Source organism: Gymnogyps californianus, chromosome 9 (assembly GCF_018139145.2).
Source record: "Gymnogyps californianus isolate 813 chromosome 9, ASM1813914v2, whole genome shotgun sequence".
Lineage (NCBI taxonomy): Eukaryota > Metazoa > Chordata > Aves > Accipitriformes > Cathartidae > Gymnogyps > Gymnogyps californianus.
The window spans coordinates 15,590,286-15,612,236 of record NC_059479.1 but is presented as its reverse complement, the minus strand read 5'-3'; the positions used below and the strand labels follow the sequence as shown (position 1 = coordinate 15,612,236).

The 21,951-nt window shown below is 41.9% G+C and overlaps 1 protein-coding gene across 5 annotated transcripts; it reads left to right on the top strand.

Moving 5' to 3' along the window:
• Positions 1–461: 461 nt before the first annotated feature.
• IDS (iduronate 2-sulfatase) lies at positions 462–20,574 on the top strand. Of its 5 annotated transcripts, none has more exons than XM_050901707.1 (10): positions 462–520; positions 8,552–8,692; positions 10,964–11,100; positions 12,147–12,324; positions 13,187–13,275; positions 14,524–14,724; positions 15,339–15,509; positions 16,179–16,305; positions 19,092–19,265; positions 19,975–20,574. In XM_050901707.1, exons 3-10 carry the CDS (start codon positions 10,969–10,971, stop codon positions 20,460–20,462), a joined length of 1,560 nt encoding a protein of 519 aa, XP_050757664.1. In that variant the 5' UTR covers positions 462–520; positions 8,552–8,692; positions 10,964–10,968; the 3' UTR covers positions 20,463–20,574. The 5 variants fall into 5 exon arrangements, with proteins under 5 accessions (XP_050757664.1, XP_050757667.1, XP_050757663.1 ...); XM_050901710.1 differs by lacking the exon at positions 462–520 and adding an exon at positions 2,643–2,686; XM_050901706.1 differs by lacking the exons at positions 462–520; positions 8,552–8,692 and adding an exon at positions 9,502–9,570.
• The last annotated feature ends 1,377 nt before the right edge of the window (positions 20,575–21,951 follow it).

The following is a 21,951-nucleotide window of genomic DNA, read 5'->3' as shown; positions in this document are numbered from 1 at the left end:
TTTTTTTACCTTGGTTTCAGGTCAGAGATCTAGCAAGATGACATTTCAGAATCATCTAGGAGCTGTCCAAATTAAATATAAGAGAAAAATCAGAAAGCTCTAGCTCAGTGGTCCAAAGAGGAGTGTTGGATTACTAAGTCCAAGCTCACAAAGGATGACTAAGTAAGAGGACAGCATGAGGTGATTTATCTTCCCTGGGCTTTCAGCTTTACAGAAGTCCATCAGGCATTTGTTTTTTAACTTGTAGTGAACATGTGTATATCCTACAAGAAAAAAATGTAAGTATTTTAAAGCATTGGTATTCTCACACAGCCAAGCTGTTGCAAAGCAATCTTCAATGACATGATCACGTGTTTTTCCCCACAGGATTCCTGCAGTAAGTTGCAGTTGTCTAGTGAAGCATCACGTTGTGTACACTTTTGTTACTGAAGGTGAAAGGTGTCCTGTGAAGGAGTCAAGGAATTTCGGGAAGAGAAAGAATGTTCTCCTTTAAGGCAATTGAATCTTACCCTGTGTCTATGTGAGTACAAACCAGGCTTCACTGGTCCTTATTTCCCCACTTTGTATTCCTTACCCACTGGGTACATGTGTTTGAGATCCTGGGACCTAGTCCACTCACACCTGCAGTGGTAGTGATGAGGAGCTATGCTCATTCAAACCTGTATTATAGGGTTATGTAACAACAAAAAGTTTGGAAAATCAGGTTCTAGATGGACAAAATAAGTAACCACAATTTTGGGTTCTAGATGGGCAAAATAAGTAACCACAATTTGGGCCATAATCTGTCTGTCTCCCATTTCTCCCTGTTCTTTAATTCCATCCTTTTATCAAAGGGATGACATCTTCTTAGTGAAGAAACAAACACTTCTGTGCTCAAGTACTGAAATAGCATGACAGCTTACCCTCCAGTTGCCTCCACACTCCCTGGCCTGCTAGCTTCCAAAGGCAGACAGGAGCATTGCCCATGAGGCAGCACTGCAGAAGGGGTAACCAGATCACAACTGCTCCCTCCTTAGCAGCTTGGTTCTGTGCCTCCCTTGTGATTGCCTGGAGCAGCACAAAATTTTGCTCAGCTGAGGCTGAAGTTTCTGCTGAACATGTGCAAAGTGGTTTCTATTTATTTATTTTTAAAAGAAGGCTTATAACATTATCATGTTCATGAAAGTTGACAGCTAGATCAATACTTATTTTTGGTTGCTGATGCTTATAAAGTTACAATTTATGTTCAGTTTCACCTTTTAAGACCTGCAGGGGCTTTGTCTTTATTTTACCCCCCTGGTTTTCCAGTTAATTTCTGATGGATTTTGGAGTTTTCATATCCTGCTGCTCCCCACTATCACTATGGCTACCTCCTCCCAGCAACTCTGTTTTCCAAAGCTTATCGCTGCTAGAGCATTTCAAAGCAAAGGTGGCTCCTGAGTTTCATTTCATGACTTAACATGGTACATGTGAAAGTCCTTTACGTAAAAAGTGATCAGAGAGATTATTTCACTTGAACAAACACATACTAGAACACATTTGTCCCTTTGTGGTTTTTACCTGAACCTTTTGGACCATAGAATACTATTGACAAATTATGGGAAAAAGAGTGTTTGGAAAGGGCATGCTAGTTTGAGCTGTTTATCAAACAGCTCCTGCAAAACAGCTCTGAGTCTCATTGACTCAAGGGAAAATGACGGTATCCAGAAAGGACTAGTTACCTTGTTGAAGTGTCATGCTTAAAAGTGCTGAGTAAATTCAGCATAGGGCCTTTGGGGTCCAGTACACTGACAGCTATTATGGTAGGAGATCAAGGATGCAGGTTAGACAGAAAGAATCTTTGAGTTTTGTCTCCTTTTATGCTAACAAAAGAATGAAATGTAGAATCATTATTTTAGTAACCAGACACAAGCTATTCCACCCTGCAGTCATAGTCAAGGTAGTACCAATTTCTGAATACATTGTGGATTGTATCTTGATCTGTTACGTATTGAATTGGGAAAGTGACTGCTGTGGAAATGTGGTTCTCAAGAATTTTTCTTCTGGTGGAGCAGAAAGCCTGCTGTGGAGCTTGTTGTGTACTGGGGTCATATCGGGCATGTTGATGGGGTGACTCTGGAGGTATAGGCCATTTTCAGCACATGAAACAGTGTTACTCATGGGTAGCTGTAGATCAGCTTGTATGGTCTTGTGAATCAGAATTTGGAAACTACTGGCATAGCAACAGCACCAGTCTCCTACTGTGTATACAGTAAACTCAGAGCAGTGCAAGAAGTGTCTACAGTGGCTGTAAGCAAAAATTTTTTTGTAGTTCTGAACCTTCTACCTCACAGATCTGTTCCCTAAGGTGAACTGTGAAGAAAGGAGATAGTAGAGAAAGGAAGAATTTGATCTTGTCAAAAGACATTGTTACTCGCTATTACAATTCCTAGGTCTATGTCTCTTGGTCTTACTACTGTTCTGTTTTAGTCAAGCATGATAAACAGTGTCATTAAAAGAATCCCAAGGAGTAGCAAGTCCTTGCTAATTTCTAAAAGGCTTTATCCTAACCTTGAGCAATTTTTAATTCTGCCTTGCTCTGCCTAATTACAGATTCCTGCTTATCCTCCCCTGTGCTTCTCTCTTCATGACACTTGCTTTGCATCCCAGTTTGCGCGTATATGGGAGGCAGGATCTGCCTCTTCGCAGGAATCACTCCTCATGCTTTGTAAGTAGAATGACGCTACAGCAAACATCACCTTAGTCAGAGCAAAGTAGTCGTGTACTTTGGTGTCCTTGTCAAATTACTAATTGCAAGGTTTTAATGTTTGAAACGGAGAGTTGCTTAACAGAAGAAGGTGACCTCCCTGTTAGCAATACCTGAATACTGATGAGCTTATTCACTTCCCCTCTATGGCAGTTGTAACAAGGGGAATAGAGGGTCGGTTACATTTCACTATTAACAATAAATGGGGGTGTCGTGGTTCAACCCCAGCCAGCAACTAAGCACCACGCAGCCGCTTCCCCCTCCCCGCTCCCAGTGGGGTAGGGAGGAGGAAAGGAAAAAAGTAAAACTCGTGGGTTGAGATAAGAACAGTTTAATTACTAAAGTAAAAATAAAAATACACTACTAACTAAGAATAATAATAATTGTAATGAAAAAGAATACAACAAAAAAAAGAAATAAGAAAAGACAAGTGATGCACAATGCAATTGCTCACCACCCGCTGACTGATGCCAGAGCTGTGATCCACCCCTCCCGGCCAGCTCCCTGCTGTTTATATACTAGGCATGAAATGTCATGGAACAGGACAAAACCAGGACAGGGGGGTCAGATTATTTTTGGTTTTTTTAACAACTGTATTTTGTATCTACACTGAGGATGTCATCCAAAATACCCTCTAAAATCTGCAGCAACTATTAATCCAGAATAGCAAACGAAACAGAGTTTGTAAATGTTTAAATAATAGACCAGTCCTTGCCAGCTACCCACATTAAAGAATTCAGTAGTATTACATGACATATTGTTTACACAGGCTTTCCTGTTTGCAGGCCTTATCTCTTTATTGTACTCACCATGTAACTTGAGAAATTGCCTGTGTCAATGCTTATGTGCATGAAAGTTATTTCTTAGGGGCTATGCTGCAGTGTGCTTGCCTGCCCTCACTAAGCACTTGGGACAGGGTGATTTCTTTGAGCATTACCTGAATTGTGGGCACATTTCCTGAAATGTGTGCAGGGAGGGTCAGGAAGAACTCCAGTTCCTCAGTCCACCCATCTCTTCTCTGGCCAGCACATCAGAGACGGAACTGGTAGTATCTAATTTGCCACGTTTATAGGCCAAACAGGAAATGGGAGAAACCATGACCGAGGTGTGCCTTTGATTCATTGCTTTTGGTGGTGGTAACAGCACCTGCCTTACCTATTGCCCAGTACTCTGAAGTCAGTCTAAATAGTATCTTAAAAACAGCTCTGATGATACTACATGTGCTTGGGAAAACTCATTGTGTGAGATCGCTAACCTAGGACTTGGGGGGGGAGAGAGAGTGTGCTGCAGGTGAGCAGATCTGCATGACTCACTTCAGCCATGGAGAAATGACTGTATATGAAATGAAGGCTTATAATGAGTATTTTTGGACTAGGAATGTATTATCTAAGGCCTACAATGTATTTTCTAGTGCATAGCTCTGCAGATTAGACTGCAAGGACAGACTACAATGGTATCTTATAATTTATCATACCAATGTTAACAAACTGAAAGTCTATGCAGATGCCTCTGATACGATGTTTTTAGCTTGTCCTTGAGTGCTAATGTTCACAGATGACTTAAAAGTATGTTTGCTTTGGTTCTGAAAGTAGAGCTATGGAATCTTTCAAAAATAAAAATGCTGTTTAGAGATTTATCAACATTATGTCTCAGTGGTTCAGGCAGCTCCATGTTTGCTATAGGTATTTCACTTCCTCACCATATGTGCCAAAGAAGGCTACAGATATTAATGCAGGTGTTAGTATTTTTAACAGGAGTCTCTCTCATTTTCTTCATAGCAACTTGTACAGAAATAAATTTCATCAGTCCATAAAACAAAAAGGAAAACAGTGCTTTTTTTAAAAAAATCAGTTTAGTGATAAATAAATTTGCCAATCAGAAGCTTCCTGTAGTGATTAGTCAAATACTTTCTATAATGCATGAGAAATAAATGATAATCTATTTGTGATTAGTTATATTGATTCATTGAAAACAGCATCGCTCTTTGAGAGTTTGAGTGAACTGATCACAGTGCCCAACCATTTGTTTGTGAAAACCTGCTTTCTTAGAATTACTGAGTGATGCAGAAAAATTCCTTAGACTTGCTAATGAATGTAACGTGGTATTTGCAGTTACTGTTTTGAGCCAAATGCAACTTCTGGTGAAATCACTGGGGCACATGTGTAAGGGCAGGTTACATACATGAAGAGCCAAGACATCCCTCCTAGGCAGAGCGCAACACCTGGGTTATGTTATATTGCCTGACCATAATCACTTAGACTTAAAAACACACTTTATCTTCCTTGTCAGAGGAAATGAAGAACATGAAAACCTGCAAATCTTAATGTTAGTTTTGATTCCCATCTTGGAAGCTATTCCTTGGCATGCTGTTGTCCTCCATCCAACTGAGGAGGATCAAAGCCATTTTGCAGCATAGGGAAACAGCAGAGAAAGCCAAGTTGATCACATACTTTGTAAAGCAAAATAAAATTATTTCTCTGATACTTGCATTAATTTCTTTATAACCTATTGCTTAGATGCTGACTTGAGAGACTGTTATCTGTTAGTTTCTCGGGTTTTGGCTCAAGAAGTTTGAACACTAAAGAAGTACAGTTTCCAAATGAAACTGATGAAATCCTCCCTTAAACAGAAAGTGTCCATGTGGAAACTTTCTTGGAAAGCATCCCCAGGTATGAAAATGCTACTTTATAAGATCTACTATGGGTCTAATAGTACAGCAATTTCTTACAGAGTTGCACTGATAGGATTTTTCCCACTGAAAACATTGCTGTGCTGAATTTTTACCATGTCTTAATGTGGGTCTGTCATAGAAAATAGTTGATTTTAAGATATTTAGCTGTTATGTTGGTGGCCTCATCTACATTACTAACACTTGTGCAAGCACTACTGTAGACCCCCAAACCTTCAGTATATGCCTCAGCATATTGCTAAGCTGTCACATTGTCAGATTTGATACTCAGTGGCGGTGGTAGGTGGAGGAGGCTGACATTCATAAGGGCTTCTGGAACTTCTAGCAGAATGACTAAGGAGGAGTGTTGTACAAGGTTCTCCAGTTCAGGCAATGTTTAGGTTTTTAACCTTTCCTGTTACACTCCTGACTCATCACACCCAATACAGCAGTGGTTTAGTTCAGGAGCTGAATGACAGGCAGCTCAAATGCCCATACATCCGGGGTGGAGCGGACATCTGAGCTGTGAGACCAGTTTGTCAAAGACATACTATTAGGGCTGTCATTTCAGTGTCTGCAGTCATTCACCTGGCATCATCCCAGTTTGCTTTTTAGCATCAGAACTTGTGTGCTGTTCGGAAAAGAATTTTTCCTGTGTAGTTTATTCTTCTAGCGGACTGAACTTAAGATGATTGCTAAATACTCATGTTAGGCAAACCAGAAAATCCATATCAAGTACCACTTAACATATTTGCATTCGAGAGAAGCAAGTGTTATGGTAATTAAATGCATGTGCAATAGCAAAATAATTCCTTGGCTTTTTCCATAAAAAGTCTCCAAATGAAGAGGAGAGAAGTGTCACTTGGGGCTGCACTGTTCAATACATTTCCAGCAGCTGATCTAGGCTAGGAGAGTTGCTGATACCTGTGAGATACACTGCTTATACACAAAATTAATTCCAAAATATGCAATCATCAAATACACTGAATAATATTCATAAGCTGGTTGCATGTCATGTACTCTGTAGTAACTGAATTTGTAGTAACAGGGTTCTTGATTTGATTCAAGCATTTCCAGTATGTGTAGAAAGGAAGTGTAAGATCCACATAAAAATAAACTTCACTGTAATAGTTTAGAGAAAGTATATGTGCTTGAATGTGTATGCACAGTGTAATACATAATGTATTGGACTTTTGAACCACACATCCCACTGAACAATAGGATTGTGACAGACCATTTTAGCCAGTGTTCCTGGTAAGCTTACGGTGAGTGCATACACAGCGTATTTCAAGCCTCAGGTATGCTTCTTTATAGAGCAGAGAAACGGGCTATTTTCTATCCCATTCTCTTAAAGAGTTAGCAAAGCAAACCAGTTATAGGAAACTAAGGCATTCAGTACTGTTTGCAAACATCTGAAAATGCTTAACCCTGATGAATTGTATGTTTTTCTTAATTGGCTTACGCTTCCTGGTTTTTACAGTTTTTCCAGTATATCTGCTCTCTTCTGAAGTATTCCTGTAGGTATTTTAACAAAATAGCTATCTTGCATTACAAAAATTTTTAGATTGAGTTCAGTTTCATAGTTCTGTCAACTTCTTCAGAGGTGAGAAAAAGGCTTCTTCTGGCTCTGAGGTGGTTCTGTTTTAAGCATTGATACCCGCTCCAGTGAAAGAAGCCACCAGTTTGGGGAATATTGATAGGAATTCCTTGGTGGTTTTAGGGTAAAGTTCCTATATTTCTGCTTCATATTCTCCATTGCACACATTGTTTAATACACGTGCAGTACGGTTGGCATATCTGGGTTGTATCACGTGTACACGTATAGAGAACTTGCACAAATGTACCAAGTGTGCTGTGCCTTGCATGTATTGGAGGTGCTGTATGAGCCACCAACACAGCAAGTGTGCAGGAGGTCCAGCCTACCCAAGAAGAGCTTGGCTTATCAAATGTGTTCTCCATTTGATGTGCACATGCACAGTATGTCCAACATCTTGAGAAGGCATCAAGTTTTGTGTGTGCTTTCTGCTATTTATGGATGGGACATGCTGTGACTTAATTGCATCTGGTAAATCTACTGCCCTGCTTCTGAGTAAGTGATAGGGTATGCAGAAATCCCAGACAAGCTTTCAAAATCTTTATATTCCCTTTGAATAACATTTCTAGGTGGGGAAAAAAAAAAAGAGGAGCATCTAGGAAAGTCTGGACATCAAGACTCTTTTCACAGCAATTTCTCTTAGTGCAGGTAACTTCAAAGTTGCAGAAATACCACAATTTGCACAATCCCAGCAGCACAGAAGGACTAATCCACCTACCTGCCTGCCTCTGATGAGGCAGGCTCTGCTATCTGAACTTTTCACAGTCAGCTATCGATTTTCTTTCCATATGCTAGTCCTCAGTATAAAAAAAGTGATGAATTAGGGCATTTCTGTCTCAGAACTGATACTGGCAACATTTTAATTTTGATAAGAAAGAGCAACCGATATAGTCCTGAAGCACAGAAAGAATAAAATTATAGATTTCATTAGAGATGCATTGCTTTTCTCTAGATGGAGGCTTTTTTCCCTATGGTTTTTTTTTTTTAATAGTGTGATCCTGAAGACATTGATATTTACCAGTACATTTCACTGTTAATCTGCCATTTGTAGTCAAAGGAGCACCGAACACTTGCTAAAAAAGAAAAAATCCACATGCCATCACAGGTACCATTGTCACAGTGGTTTTCACATGCAAATGAGTGAAAAGTTGGCTGTATATTTTCAATATTGGTATATTTGTCATCACTTTACCTGCTTGTTAAATGTTTAAGACTACATAGTTATAGTCTATTAATTCTTTTATAATCTTCTTATGAGCAGCTTTATTATACTATCTTGGTCTTTGGTAATCTTACAGTTGCAGACTGGGAAGCATCTGTATAGTTAACAGTGAGCTTATTTTGTACAGGAATACCGGCAATAAATCTCTTCTCTCTTCCACAATTAAGGATAGAAACCATGAAAATTTTCAGAGCTTTTTATAAAACTAGTTCTTCCTGAAACTTTTAATATTATAGTGAGGGGACAATATGCAGCTTTTCAGTCTGCTAAAGCCAGGACTGGTCTTTGAAGGATTGGTCAAAAAAGGGATCTGAACTTTTCTGTCCTCTTCCAACCCTCTAGACCGCTACAACAGTCGAGTTGAAAAAAAGAGGTGAATTGTCTTGAAAGCAAGGCCCTGCCTGCCATATAGCCGCAGAGGAGAAAGCCTTGGCACAGGTGAATAGCTGAGCCCACCCAGCTGACTCCCAAATCTCACAAATGGTAAGTCATAGGCAAAACACTGATATTAGACTTGCACGCTACACAGAACATGCATTCTCACTAACAGCCTACAGGAACCTGACCTTGCTAGATCTTGAGGTAACTCTGGAAATACAGTGTTTGCTTAAAGAACAAAAGTAAGTGTTAACTGGTTGTAGAACTGATTAACAAATAGGATTAAAGTACAGTACGACTCTGAGACAGCTTCTCTAAATACTAAACCTTGATTTCCTCATTCCCCAGCGCTGTTTGCATGAGAAAGAAGGAATTGTCAGAACGCCATGAAGTATTCCCTTTCCCGGGGAGCTATGGCGGGAAGCGCCCAGAGGCTCCTGGAAGGAACAAACGCGGCCAAGAACCGCAGGAGCTCCCTGCCCTGTAGCGCTGCCTCTTGAGCGGCTGCAACGTAAACATACCGGCTCTGAAGCGCTGTCCTCCCCGCCTTCTTCGTGGCGCTTCTCCCGAACCGGCTACCGCACCGACCCGCCGCGGCCCCCTTCGCCCCGTCGATCGCCCTCGGGGCCGCGCGCCCGAGCGGGGCTGCTGCGCGGGGCCACGGCGCCACCGTGTGGGCGCGCGGGGGAACGGCGTCTTCCCGGCGGCGGCGGCGTCGAGGCCGGTCGGACGGGGAGGGTTGAAGCCTGGCGCTGGGCCTGCACCGGCAGCTGGGGCGGGGCCGGGGCGGGGCCGGGGCGGGGCCGCGCCCACGGGGAGGCCTACAGCCGGCCTGCCCGTTCCCGCCGCCGCTGTGGGAGATGGCGGCGGCCGCTTGGCTCTGCCTCTGCCTGCTGGGGCTGCCCCGTGACGCTTTCGCGTTCGCCCCGGAGGCAGCGGTCACCCGTTGGCTCCGCACCCGCGGGCGGCGGCGGGGCCCGGAGGTGCGGCGGGGCCCCGGGTGGGGCTCGTTCTGCCGGGCGGGGCAGGGGGAGGGCCGGGCCGGCGGCGGGGCGCTGGGGGAACCGGGGCTGCCACCAGCGGGGGGGGCCGGGCGGGGCCGCCCCGTCCCTGCAGCTGCCCCGGGTTTGTAGGGAAGCGCCCGGTCGGGCCCGGGCCGCGGGCGCTTCGCGGTTTGGCCCGCGCAGGGTTTTGGTGACGCTGGGCCTGCCGCGTGAGAGGCTGCCGGCTTCAGGCGCCTTCAGAGTTTGTGCACTGAACCATAGTATAGCTTCCCACCTTAAGAGGGCGTTTTTAAAAATATGTATGTAATTAATTTTTTAAAAATGTTTTCTTTTTATCTGTTCGGAGCAGGATTATATAGCATAACAGGGTCCGAGTTTTACCTGTGGCTTAACACCCCTCTCAAAGCTCGTAGGCTGTAGAATCCGCTAGTAGGTAGAACTATGAAATAAATACCTCTTTATTTCACACCGCCTTTCTGTAGCCAACTGGAGGCAGCTGCAGAAAGTACCATGGGAGGAAGCAATGAAATAGGAAGGGAAGTGAAAACCGCTGTAGTTCTGTCTAGGCCAAATAGGGATTCCTACATGTTGAAGGAATTAATCCCAGTATTTACATTTCCTTACAAAGGTATTAGATGTTCTTGCTGGTTTTATTTATTTATTTTTCTTAAGTATACTTCAGGGTTAAAAACTGTGTCCTGGTTTCGGCTGGGACAGAGTTAACTCTCTTCTTAGTAGCTGGTACAGTGCTGTGTCTCAGATTTAGTGTGAGAATAATGTTGATAACACTCTGATGTTTTAGTTGTTGCTAAGTAGCGCTTATCTTAAGCCAAGGACTTTTCAGTTTCCCATGCTCTGCCAGCAAGCAGGTGGGCAAGAAGCTGGGAGGGAGCACAGCCGGGGCAGCTGACCCGAACTAGCCAAAGGGGTATTCCATACCATGGAACGTCATGCCCAGTATATAAACAGGGCAGAGCTGGCCGGGAGGTGCAGATCGTGGCTCGGGAACTAACTGGGCATCGGTCAGCGGGTGGTGAGCAATTGTATTGTGCATCACTGTTTTTTTTCTCTCCCCCCCCCTCCTTTTTTTTGTTATATTCCTTTTCATTAGTATTATTATTATATTTCATTATTACCATTGTTAGTATTATATTTTACTTTAGTTATTAAACTGTTCTTATCTCAACCCATGAGTTTTACTTTTTTTTTCTTCCTTTCCTCCTCCTCACCCCACTGGGAGGGGGAAACGGCTGCGTGGTGCTGAGTTGCTGGCTGGGGTTAAACCATGACAAACTGATAAAGAAATCTGCGTAAAGTAGCCTCTACTCACTGGAGCTCAAGTTAACGTATTTCTAATTCTGTTTCTTCATAGATGGCATGAATGTCCTGTTTATAGTTGTGGATGATCTGCGTCCTGTTTTGGGCTGTTATGGAGATAAGCTTGTGAAATCTCCAAACATTGATCAACTTGCTTCTCAAAGTATTGTGTTCAGCAATGCATATGCACAGGTGAGATAACTTTATAAAAAATGTTTATGCAAAATAATTACTGGTTTTATCACAGTAGGTGTTAGGCAGACCATTGGAAAAAGTAAGTATTTATTAACCTTAAGTATTTCCAGTAGAAAATAAATGGTTGGGCTGAACTGTACTGTATAAACCTATCTTTACTAAGGTGAGAAAAATGTAAACAGGGCATTTGAATGATGATATTTTTGTAGCCCTTGGAGGAGTGTAATGTCACTCAAGCATTTTCACTGTTGGCAGCAAAGTGCTGCTTAAAAATGCTGTTTTACTAAATTAGAATTCTTTTTTTCTGCTGTTTATAGGAGATTTTTTTTTTTAATTCTTTCTTTTGAGGAAATCTGTTCTATAGGCTTTTATGAAGGGGCAGCTTGTATGGTAAGCATCACTCTTAAATATGGGACTCAAAATCTCACTAATTACTCTTTACTTGAATACTTTGCATAGGATGGCTACATTCCCAGGTTTCTCTCTGGTGAGAAATTAGAAGTTTGAGTCTAATTCTGACTAGGGATTAGGACTTTAAAGCAATAACTCTTGGCTCTTGCCAATCTGAAACAGATTTGGTGAGGCCTTTGGACCCTAACCTGGACCTTCCGTATGTTTATCCTTTTCATTATTCTTAAGGCAGTCCAGATCAACTAGACTTTGGGCTTTTGTCAGCACAGTCCATCTGCCACTTCTGCTTAATTCTGTGTGAGTGTGAGCTACTAGATTTCAAAAGCCCTGTCTTTAACGCAACCTGACTTTTTTGCGCTACTAGCTGCATAACCAAAGCTTTCAGTGCTTAGGAATTGGTTATTTGAGGAAAAATTATAGATAGATAAATGTATACCTTGCTAAAAGCTTGCAACTGGGAATTCATATTCTTAATAAGGATGCTGTTCATTCCAGCCTGAAGTGATATGAAACACTTTCACTGCAGTTCCTGAGCCTTCAGATGTTTTGCCCAGCTACACCTAAGTCAGTTTGTATGTGTGTTTTGCTTTTTGTTCCGAATTGATTATCTTCTTGGCTGTCTCTCTCCTCAGCAAGCCCTGTGTGCTCCCAGTAGAGTGTCGTTTCTTACTGGACGCAGACCTGATACTACCCGACTGTATGATTTCTACTCCTACTGGAGAGTACATGCAGGAAACTATTCCACGATGCCCCAATATTTCAAGGAGCATGGCTACATGACCCTATCTGTGGGGAAAGTTTTTCATCCTGGTATGGTTTGAATTGTCATCTGCTTAACATACACATGCTTAACGTGTATATTCTCACAAACAGACTTTACATATAAGTATCAACTGTGTGATTCTTGTCTATATTGACAGCCTAAGTCATAATCATGAGCCAGATTGTACAATGATTGTAGGTTGTCTTTAAATCTTAAGGCAGTAGAGGTGAATATATTAGATGACTCATCTAATGAATATTTTCACATCTTGTCTAGGGATTGTGGGAATAAATGTCTAACATTCTAAAAATATGTCTGGAAGTTAGGTATCTGCTGAAGATGAAATGACTGAACAGCCTCATTGTCTTAGTTCTGCATATACATGTTTCATGTTTCATAATAGGCTGTCTGTCTGGATCAGGAGATATAGAATGTATGACTAATACTACCAAATAAATAGGAAATTAGTTCACTAGTTAAAAAGCAGTAACACTACCGAGTTGAAAAATACTGACCCTCTTTTTGGTAGTTCTTTACCCCAGAACTAAACTTGTGTGGAGATAAGAACTTTCAGTTGATAGTAAAGCTAATTAAGGATGTACATGAAGACTGTTATTAATTCTGGTTTTTTGGTGGGTTTTTTGTTGCTGTTCGCTGAAGTAAGGTTCTTCAAGAGGCTTGAGTCTCCCTCACCAGTAAAAGGTGTATTTCAGGGAAAAATGTCTGTCTTAAACTTTTTGACACTTATTTTTTGGTTTTCTTTTTCTCAATTGTCAAAGATCATTTGAAGTGTTTCTTCATTTAGCATATTTAAAAAAAAAAACAGCTGAAAACAAGTTGAACTTGTGTTTGAGCTCTTCCTGGTTCAGTGAACTATTAGAGCATTTCTAATGTCTTTACCCTTTTCAGGGGTTTCATCCAATTACAGTGATGACTATCCATACAGTTGGTCCATTCCACCCTTTCATCCTTCCACTGAAAAGTATGAAAATGATAAGGTAAGGGTGATTTGTGGGACCCTAACAAAGAAGGGTTTTCAGAATATAACCAAGTTCTTTGTGTCAAGCACAGGCTATCCTCTGTGGTTTTTGAGACTGCAACCTTGTGCAGGGAAGCAACTAGCCAGTTTGATATTCTGTTTCTTAGCTTCCAAAAGAAGGCCTCTCCAGTTGTGTGTCATGTTAATTCATGTGCCCATCCTGCAGATATTTTAAGTATTTCTAAATTAGTATTTGAAAACTTAAGTTACTGAGATATAGAAGTGCTTGCAAGGAAGAGAGATCTTAATTTGTGTCTAGGTCATGAATTCCTTTATCTGAAAAGTGCAGTTGTCAACTTCCACACTAATCTTGCTCTTCTTAGTAAGTGACAAAACATTGTCAATAGGCTTGGTGACCTTAATTCAATAAAGAGCTGGGGGCTGAGCAGGTGGAGGTATTTAAATAATCTGAAACTTTATTATCTGATTCAGTTTTCTAGAATGTTTGTTGCTCATAAGCGTGGCCCAAAAGAATCTGTTTTACATTTATGCAAACATTGCGATAGCATCGTGCTGGAGTCTATACACTGCAAAGCTAGGAGCTCCAACCGTGAGGCTACAGACAGCCTTGACGATGCTTTGTTCTTGCATTTAGTACTGAAAAAGGCTGGTTTTAACAATAACAGTATTTGCATCCATGACATACTTTTCTTTATGTTCATTTAGCAACTCTCCCAAACTCAGCCCTGCTGAGGCCACCTTTTCCTGGCAACTGTTTAGTCTAATTTATCTTTATTCACTGATTATACATCAGCCACTGCTGGCATTTGCTCAGAAACTAAGTCAGTAGCTTCCAGACAACTTTCTATGAGCTCTTGGGATCAGGAGGAGTAAAAATGCATGTGTATATAGTGTAACCAAATTCTGCCTTCTTGCCAATAGGTCAGAGATTCTATTCATCATAAAGCTGTATGTTTTCCCCTATGACTACATTTAAGCTTCTGCCCAGTTTTAGAGAGGATTCTGCTTTTCCATAGACATGGAAGTTGCACTCTTCAACTCCTGAAGCTGTCTGCGCAGTCATCAATGTACTCTGCACCTTTAGTGTTCATAGAAATTGTGAAATTCCTTTTTGTATCCAATCCGCAGTCTTTTGTTGGTAGAAGGATTGAGAAACAAACTGGTTTCAAAGTTACGGAACAGAGGATTTCTTTGCATTTACAGAAGTCAAGTTACTTAACTACTACTTTTTTTTTTTTTTTAAAAGACTTGTAGGGGAAAAGATGGAAAACTTTATGCTAACTTGGTGTGCCCAGTGGATGTGACAGAAATGCCCAGTGGTACTCTGCCTGATATTCAGAGTACTGAAGAGGCCATACGCTTACTGAATGTTATGAAAACCAAGAAGCAAAAATTCTTCCTGGCTGTCGGTTACCACAAACCACATATCCCACTGAGGTACCCGCAGGTGAGGGAACTGGAGCCTGCAGGGAAAGGAACTTAGACAAGCATTGCTTTTGCTTTTCAATGCTGTTTCCACGAATGCTTTATTGCTATTGTTTCTGGAAAGCAAGCTGAAAACTAGCCTTGATTTGGTGTAACTTCAGCAGTTGCCTGTGTTGCGTTTCAGAATGTTTAATGAGAATGAGTTGTGACCACTCAGCTGAAAGCTAGGCTTCTACCACCGTAATAGTGACTGCTGTTGTATGGAGGTAGTGTTCGGCTTGATGGAGTATGAGATAATGAGGCCTTACAAGATCCTGTACTCCATTCCCTGTTTGAGTTGGTGGCAAAACTACTCATTTCAGAGGAAGTGATGTTGGACCTTTTATTTCAGTGTTGCTTTGAGATACAGGAGGCTGTTTTTAGGTACTTACTAACTCAGTATTTTTCAGGAATTGGTTGGGGCTGACTAGCATAGTATTGCTACCTTTTACACTCTGGGCGAGGGGGACTGAAGCCTTGTCAACTGTAAGAATATTAAAGGGTCACGCAAGGGGAAACGGTTGCTGCTTTACAACACAAAGTTTATAATAGACCTTAGAGATCAGGGCAGTCTTTATGTGTGTTTGTATTGTAAAGGAATTTCTCAAGTTGTACCCCTTGGAAAACATCACATTAGCCCCAGATCCCTGGGTGCCTGAGAAACTGCCTTCTGTGGCGTACAACCCCTGGACGGATATCAGACAGAGGGATGATGTGGAAGCATTAAATGTTAGTTTCCCTTATGGACCACTTCCAGATGACTTCCAGGTAAGCTGTCAATACAGTGCACTGAAGTCAAACTGCCTTCACTTGTTCAAATGCAAGGGAGCAGTCCGCTGCTCTTAGATGTTCCCAGGTAGTCAGCAACTGACAGTTTGCAAATACTATGAATTCCCTGCCTTGCATACTGTCACCTCTAGCTTTGTAGGCAAACCTTCACCGTAACGGCAGTCAGGCTAGTGGGGGCGGGGAGGAATAGATCAGCCATCAACTAGAGATAGTAGTATGTGCTCCTGATTTGTATGTAAGGGAACATATGTAGCAGCTACCAATGTTGTGTTTGTTTTTATTATCTGAATCTGTTTATCTGTTTCAAGCCACCACTCAGTCTACCTTCTTTTGCAAGGTATTCCTTGACTTTCCAGTGCTTATGCCAAAATAAGGTGCACTGGCTGGACGCTGAGAGAAGCAGAACTGATTGGTTTGCAACATCTTGCTTGAAAGAACTTCTGGGCGGTAGACAGAATTTTCTAACTGCCCCCTCCTTGTTTACCTTTTCTGGGACATTTATCAGGCTACAGACACTTAAAAAAATAAAGCTTTACAAGTAAAATCCTTTAGTTCCTTTACTTGCACAGCCACTCGCTGGTTCTCCTGTGTGTGTGTCTGAGGAAAAGCTAACTTTTTTTTCCTCTCCCCTGTTTTCTTAACTTGCAGCGGCAGATTCGTCAGAGCTATTATGCAGCAGTTTCTTACCTGGATATGCAAGTTGGCCTGCTCTTGAATGCTTTGGATGATGCAGGACTCTCAAATAGCACAATAGTAGTTTTTACTGCTGATCATGGTAAGCATTTAAATCTTTCTCCAGCTCACTGTTAATAACTTAATTGTGCAACTCACAATAATATGCTGGCATATTAATCAAGCGTGTGTTTATATAATGTACAGCAGAGCTACCATACCTTGTATGTCTGGCTAGTCTGTCTCTAATTAAATGGACTGACACAGGATTCTGTGGCTGCACAGTTCTGTCCTCCTGTAGGCACCTCTCTTTAATCAGGTTGAGGGTTTGCTAGTGCGCGATGAGACTGTCTGCCAGGACAGTGGGCTGAGCTTGCTGTATTCCCACCTCCTACCCAAGGAGTGACTCTTGCTGGGAACAGTGCTGTGAAAGGATAGCGACCACTCCTCCCCCCTTCCAATTTGTAGAGAGCCATCTGGTACAGTGGGTGACAGGATTTCTCGTTAACTGCTGAAGTGTGTTTTCTTGCACTTGCCATTTCTGCTTGCAGAGAATCTAAACGGATAGCAATATGGCTCCCCCCTCATAATTGAGGTCTTGCACACTCTGGATCCTGGTGGTAAAAAACTGAATTTGAATTGTGGGTGTCATGGTTTAACCCCAGCCGGCAACTAAGCCCCACACAGCTGCTCGCTCACTCCCCGCCCCGGTGGGATGGGGGAGAGAATTGGAAGAGTAAAAGTGAGAAAACTCGTGGGCTGAGATAAAGACAGTTTAAGTAAAGCAAAAGCCACGCACACAAGCAAAGCAAAACAAGGAATTCATTCACCACTTCCCATCGGCAGGCAGGTGTTCAGCCATCTCCAGGAAAGCAGGGCTCCATCACGCCTAACGGTTACTTGGGAAGACAAAACGCCATCGGTCTGAACGTCCCCCCCTTCCTTCTTTTTCCCCCAGGTTTTTATGCTGAGCATGACGTCATATGGTATGGAATATCCCTTTGGTCAGCTGGGGTCAGCTGTCCCGGCTGTGTCCCCTCCCAACTTCTTGTGCACCCCCAGCCTCCTCGCTGGTGGGGTGGGGTGAGAAGCAGAAAAGGCCTTGACTCTGTGTAAGCACTGCTCAGCAATAATGAAAACATCCCTGTGTTATCAACACTGTTTTCAGCACAAATCCAAAACATAGCCCCATACCAGCTGCTATCAAGAAAATTAACTCTATCCCAGCCAAAACTAGCACATTCTCCACCCCTTATTCCATACCATTTATGTCATGCTCAGGTACCGTGCTATCCAATACAACCTCATTAACCACCACCCTCCTTCCCATCCTTTGATATGATACACAGATATCATTCCCCTGGTCTATGGACCACGCCTGTAAAATGTCCACAAAATGTCCATTGAGTTCATTTAGTCCATGACTTTGGGCTCCATCTGTTATGGTGGTCACTCAGGACAGGAGAGGTGGTGTGTTGCGTGGAGTTATTGGGCATCAAAGCCAGCTCAGGTCGGATCACTGCTGCACTTGCACTGTTCCTTGTAAGGCTTGTCCTCCATTGGTTCAGGTGGTTCCTGCTGTAGTAACTCCCGTAACATGTAACTCAAATCCCAGGTTACAACAATTTAAAGGTATTTCCATTACAATCTCCACCCCTGGTCCCTTTGGGCCAGGTTATAGGGTTCAACATTGCAATGAACTCCTCCCCTTGCTCCTAGCCTGGCTAGCAACAAGGGGTTCTTGCTATGTCGTGGGCTTATCCATGGCCACATGCTTTGAGGTGCTCCAGCATGACCTCATGCACAGCCACTGATGCTTCAAGGTGTACCTGCTGCAGCATGGACTTATCCACAGCCCCCTGCTTCAAGGTGTACCTTCTCAAGCACAGTGGGACAAATACCTCAAGCATTTAATGTTTGTTTCGATACTCTAATATTCATTAAAATAACACCCCCATGATCCCTTTAATTGGGGGATGGCTTAGCTGACTTAAAACAGTTAGGATATGGCTCAACTAAATCAATTTAAAGTCACATGTTTAGTTAATTTGGGTTGACTTCTGTGAGCGTGTGTGTATAAACAAGCCCTTATGAGTTGTAGAGCAATGGGATTAATTCTTCTGGTACTAAAGTGACTCTAGATGTTCCTTTTGACTTGCCACTTTGACTTCGACTTTCCATTGTAAACTGAATTCCTCTTTTCCTTGCTCTGGTTAACTGTAAACAGTTGGTGTTCCCAGTACCATGGCTAGCAAAGTGATCCAAAAAATCATGTGTTAACATAGCTGTCATAGAGCTCCTTTGTCTTCCCCCAAAGTGAAGTTGGCAATAAATCTGCCTGGAAGGAAGTCATGTTGGCATCTCTTCCAAGAGGAAGAGGAGAGCTAAAGAGTTTTGATCTCTATTGCTTCCTCAGGGGTAACATCCTGATGTGGCAGTCTGGCATAGATAGCAGCCTTGGCTCCAAGGGATGTTCAGTTACAGTGTTAACAGGAGTATTGGAGAGCTGGCAGCTGCCCAAAACTTAAATGAGTGCTTTGTGGAATTGATCTGGAGATTCTTGCAGGCGATACGACGCACCCCAGTTCCTCTTTTCTGCTGTTTTAATGCTGATTTCGTAATTCTAATCTAGAGTAGGGGAAATAAGGGAAGGTGTAATTATTTCCTTAATAAAAGAGTATCAAGTTGCAAGATTTAGGTGGCTGTTGAAATAGCTTTCACATTAGAGAAAAATGATGTTATATTTAAATACAGATTGTTATTTGCCTTTTAATATAACCTTGATAACAGACTAGTGGCCTCAACAGCCAGAGTCAATTTACAGTGAACAAGAAATGACTAATAATTACAACCCAGTATCTGCTCTGAATTGTATTCTTTGTCATCTAGGATGGTCCCTGGGAGAACATGGTGAATGGGCAAAATACAGCAATTTTGATGTTGCTACCCGTGTGCCGCTGATGTTTTATGTACCAGGAATGACAACTTCCTCTGTTAGTCAAGGAGAGAGGGTCTTCCCCTACCTTGACCCTTTTAGCCATATTTTAGGCTTGGTACCTCAAGGTAAATTTCCAGCATTTATTTTTTGTTTGCAGTGGGTATATGTAAAGGAGAAGCGGTGATGTAATGATACTTTGCCTACAGGCAGCTTAAGTCAGTGTCATTGACTGTGCCTCTTGTACTGATGAGGAACAAGATGGTGAAGGGCATCCTTGCCTTGGACACAAACTTTTGCTTTGCTTAGATCTGCTTTAGTGGAAACAGCTAGATGTCTGCGTTAACACAGCAGGCAATTTATTCTTGTGTGGTGTAGATGCCTAAAAGGATACTTGACCTTCCTTTTGTAGTGGCGGCTGCCATCTTTCCAGCAGTGATTAGTAAACATTCTGTGTAGCATCTGTACTTGAAATGGTGGTATTGGAAACTGTTTTGATGGAGGTACTCTCATGTTAAACTATTGACACTGGAATTTGCTTTGTCTTTCTGAAGAGTTCTTTTTCAAAGTAATAAATATTATTGTCTTGAAGGCTGCACATTTGAGAAACGTGAGTGTAAAAATTTTCTTGTTAAAAATACATCATAAATGCATAGATTAGCATCTTCAGAGCTAACTACCACACCTTAATTGCCTTGACTTTGTTACCACACAAATCCAGTACGAAGCACTTTCAATAAAACACCAACTTAATTATCAGAATAAGTTTCTAAAATATTCTACCAGTGTCTGTCAAACCATCATGTTCCATAACTTGTATTTTGATGTTTCTTCTAGGGCGAAGCAAAAAAGTGGTTGAGCTTGTGTCTCTGTTTTCAACGCTTGCTGAACTTGCTGGCCTGCAAGCTCCTCCTGCGTGCCCAGAGACTTCGTTTCATGTTGCACTGTGCACTGAGGGGGCAAGCATTGTCCGGTATTTTAATGCCTCTGAAGAGAAGGTGGAGGAAGAGAAGGATGACAGGTGTTTTAATGAAGAACCTGTTGCTTTCAGCCAATATCCCCGGCCTGCAGACACTCCTCAGTGGAACTCTGACAAGCCGAAGCTGAAAGACATCAGAATCATGGGCTATTCCATGCGTACAATTGACTACAGGTATACTGTATGGGTTCAGTTTAATCCTAACAACTTCAGTGCTAACTTTGAGGATGTCCATGCAGGAGAGTTGTACATGGTGGAGGCTGATCCAAACCAGGATTATAACATCTATAACAATACCTCACATGGTTGTTTTTTCAAAAAAATTCTTGGCTTCCTGAAGCACTAGGGTTCAGAAACTTCTTTGTGCATGTTCTTGCAACTGAAATAACACTTTTTTTTGTATAAAGCTTTTCTGTTGTACAGAAAACACTTGGACTGAATTAAAATCCTGTTTATATCAAAACACTAGCTATTGCTTTTGTCTTGTTATAGCCCTTGTTACACTGAAGTAGTCAGAGTGAACTTCTGCAGTTGTGATTTCAAACACAAGCTCGCACCACTTCTGAAAAGGCCACGCAGGGTATGCAGGCCCATACTGTGAAACGTCTCTGTGGTCATCTGTTCTGTAGTGACTGAAGAATTAAAATTTATTATCTGTGCTGAAACTGGTGGTGTGAAAGGTGGAAAAAGAGAAACTTCTGTGTTTGAAAGGCTGTGCAGAGAATGCGTGTCAGTAAACAGGTCCTGTCTACTTTACGTAGGAGACTTGAGGCTGGAGCAGTCAAGGAGAGACATTTGATAGTGGTGAAGGACTGAGGTGTCTGCTGTCATCAGCCTTACCTCTGACTAGAGCTAAAAGAGAAACTTCATGTGTTTCATTCAAAATTTAATTATTTTAAATAAAAGCTTTAATTTGGAGAGTCATGTTTCTTATCATACAGGAGGGGATCTAAATTTTTAATTAATGTGTATGAAATGAGTGCTTTCATCACTGAAACACTAAATAAGACTGAGGGGTTAAGGTAACACCAGTATGCTCTTATGAGGTTTTTCATGAGGCTTGGTCCAATGAGGCCCCACAGGTGAAAAGAGATGGAAACCTTTAGCTGTTGTAACTTGCTGGTTGCTGTAGCTGCTGAACTGCTCAGTACACTTGAGGGTTGTCATGTCCAGTGACAGAAACTTGGATGTTTGCGTTCTTAGGTGCTAAGTGGGGCTTGGCAGACTTGGTTTTGGACTAGGATAGCTAAAAGCCTCCCATTTAGTTTTAAGTTTTTAGTGTGGCATTTAGCAACACAGGATGTGGAGCATTAGTTGTCCCAAGCTATGCTGGTAAGTAAATTTCCATATGGCCAAATGCATTAAGGTAAATATGTTTAGGAGCTTGTATCCGAGAAAAATGAGCATTTTATTTAAGTGCTATCTGTACCTTATGCTCACAGCCCCAAGGTACACTGTGATCTAGTGTGATGGCAGTAATTTGTGTTGTGTTCTATCAGCCTGCTGGATTTCTGCAATTCCATCTTGGTAATCGAGGCTCTCGGAATTTGTACCTTAACAGATATGAGCTTGTTCAGACAGTGCTAACTCCTCCTACGTTACTCAAAGAACTGCTCCAATTCCTACAAAAGAAGCCAGCCATTACTTGTCTTCCTCAGATAAATTGACTTTAATATCCTAGAGAAGCCACAGACATAACTTTATTTCATTAAAATCCATGTGACAGTCTTATTCCTAATTAATGTAGAGATACCCACCATGAATCTGATTCTGTTAGAAGACAGCGGTTATTTAGTGCCTTAAACTCAATTAGAAGAATATATTTCTTATGAACT

Excerpts from the sequence above, each read along its gene's own strand:
- IDS (XM_050901707.1), top strand. The coding sequence starts at position 10,969 with ATGAATGTCCTGTTTATAGTTGTGGATGATCTGCGTCCTGTTTTGGGC. Across the intron at positions 15,510-16,178 it reads CACTTCCAGATGACTTCCAG|CGGCAGATTCGTCAGAGCTA; the intron begins GTAAGCTGTCAA and ends CTTAACTTGCAG. Across the intron at positions 19,266-19,974 it reads TTTAGGCTTGGTACCTCAAG|GGCGAAGCAAAAAAGTGGTT; the intron begins GTAAATTTCCAG and ends TGTTTCTTCTAG.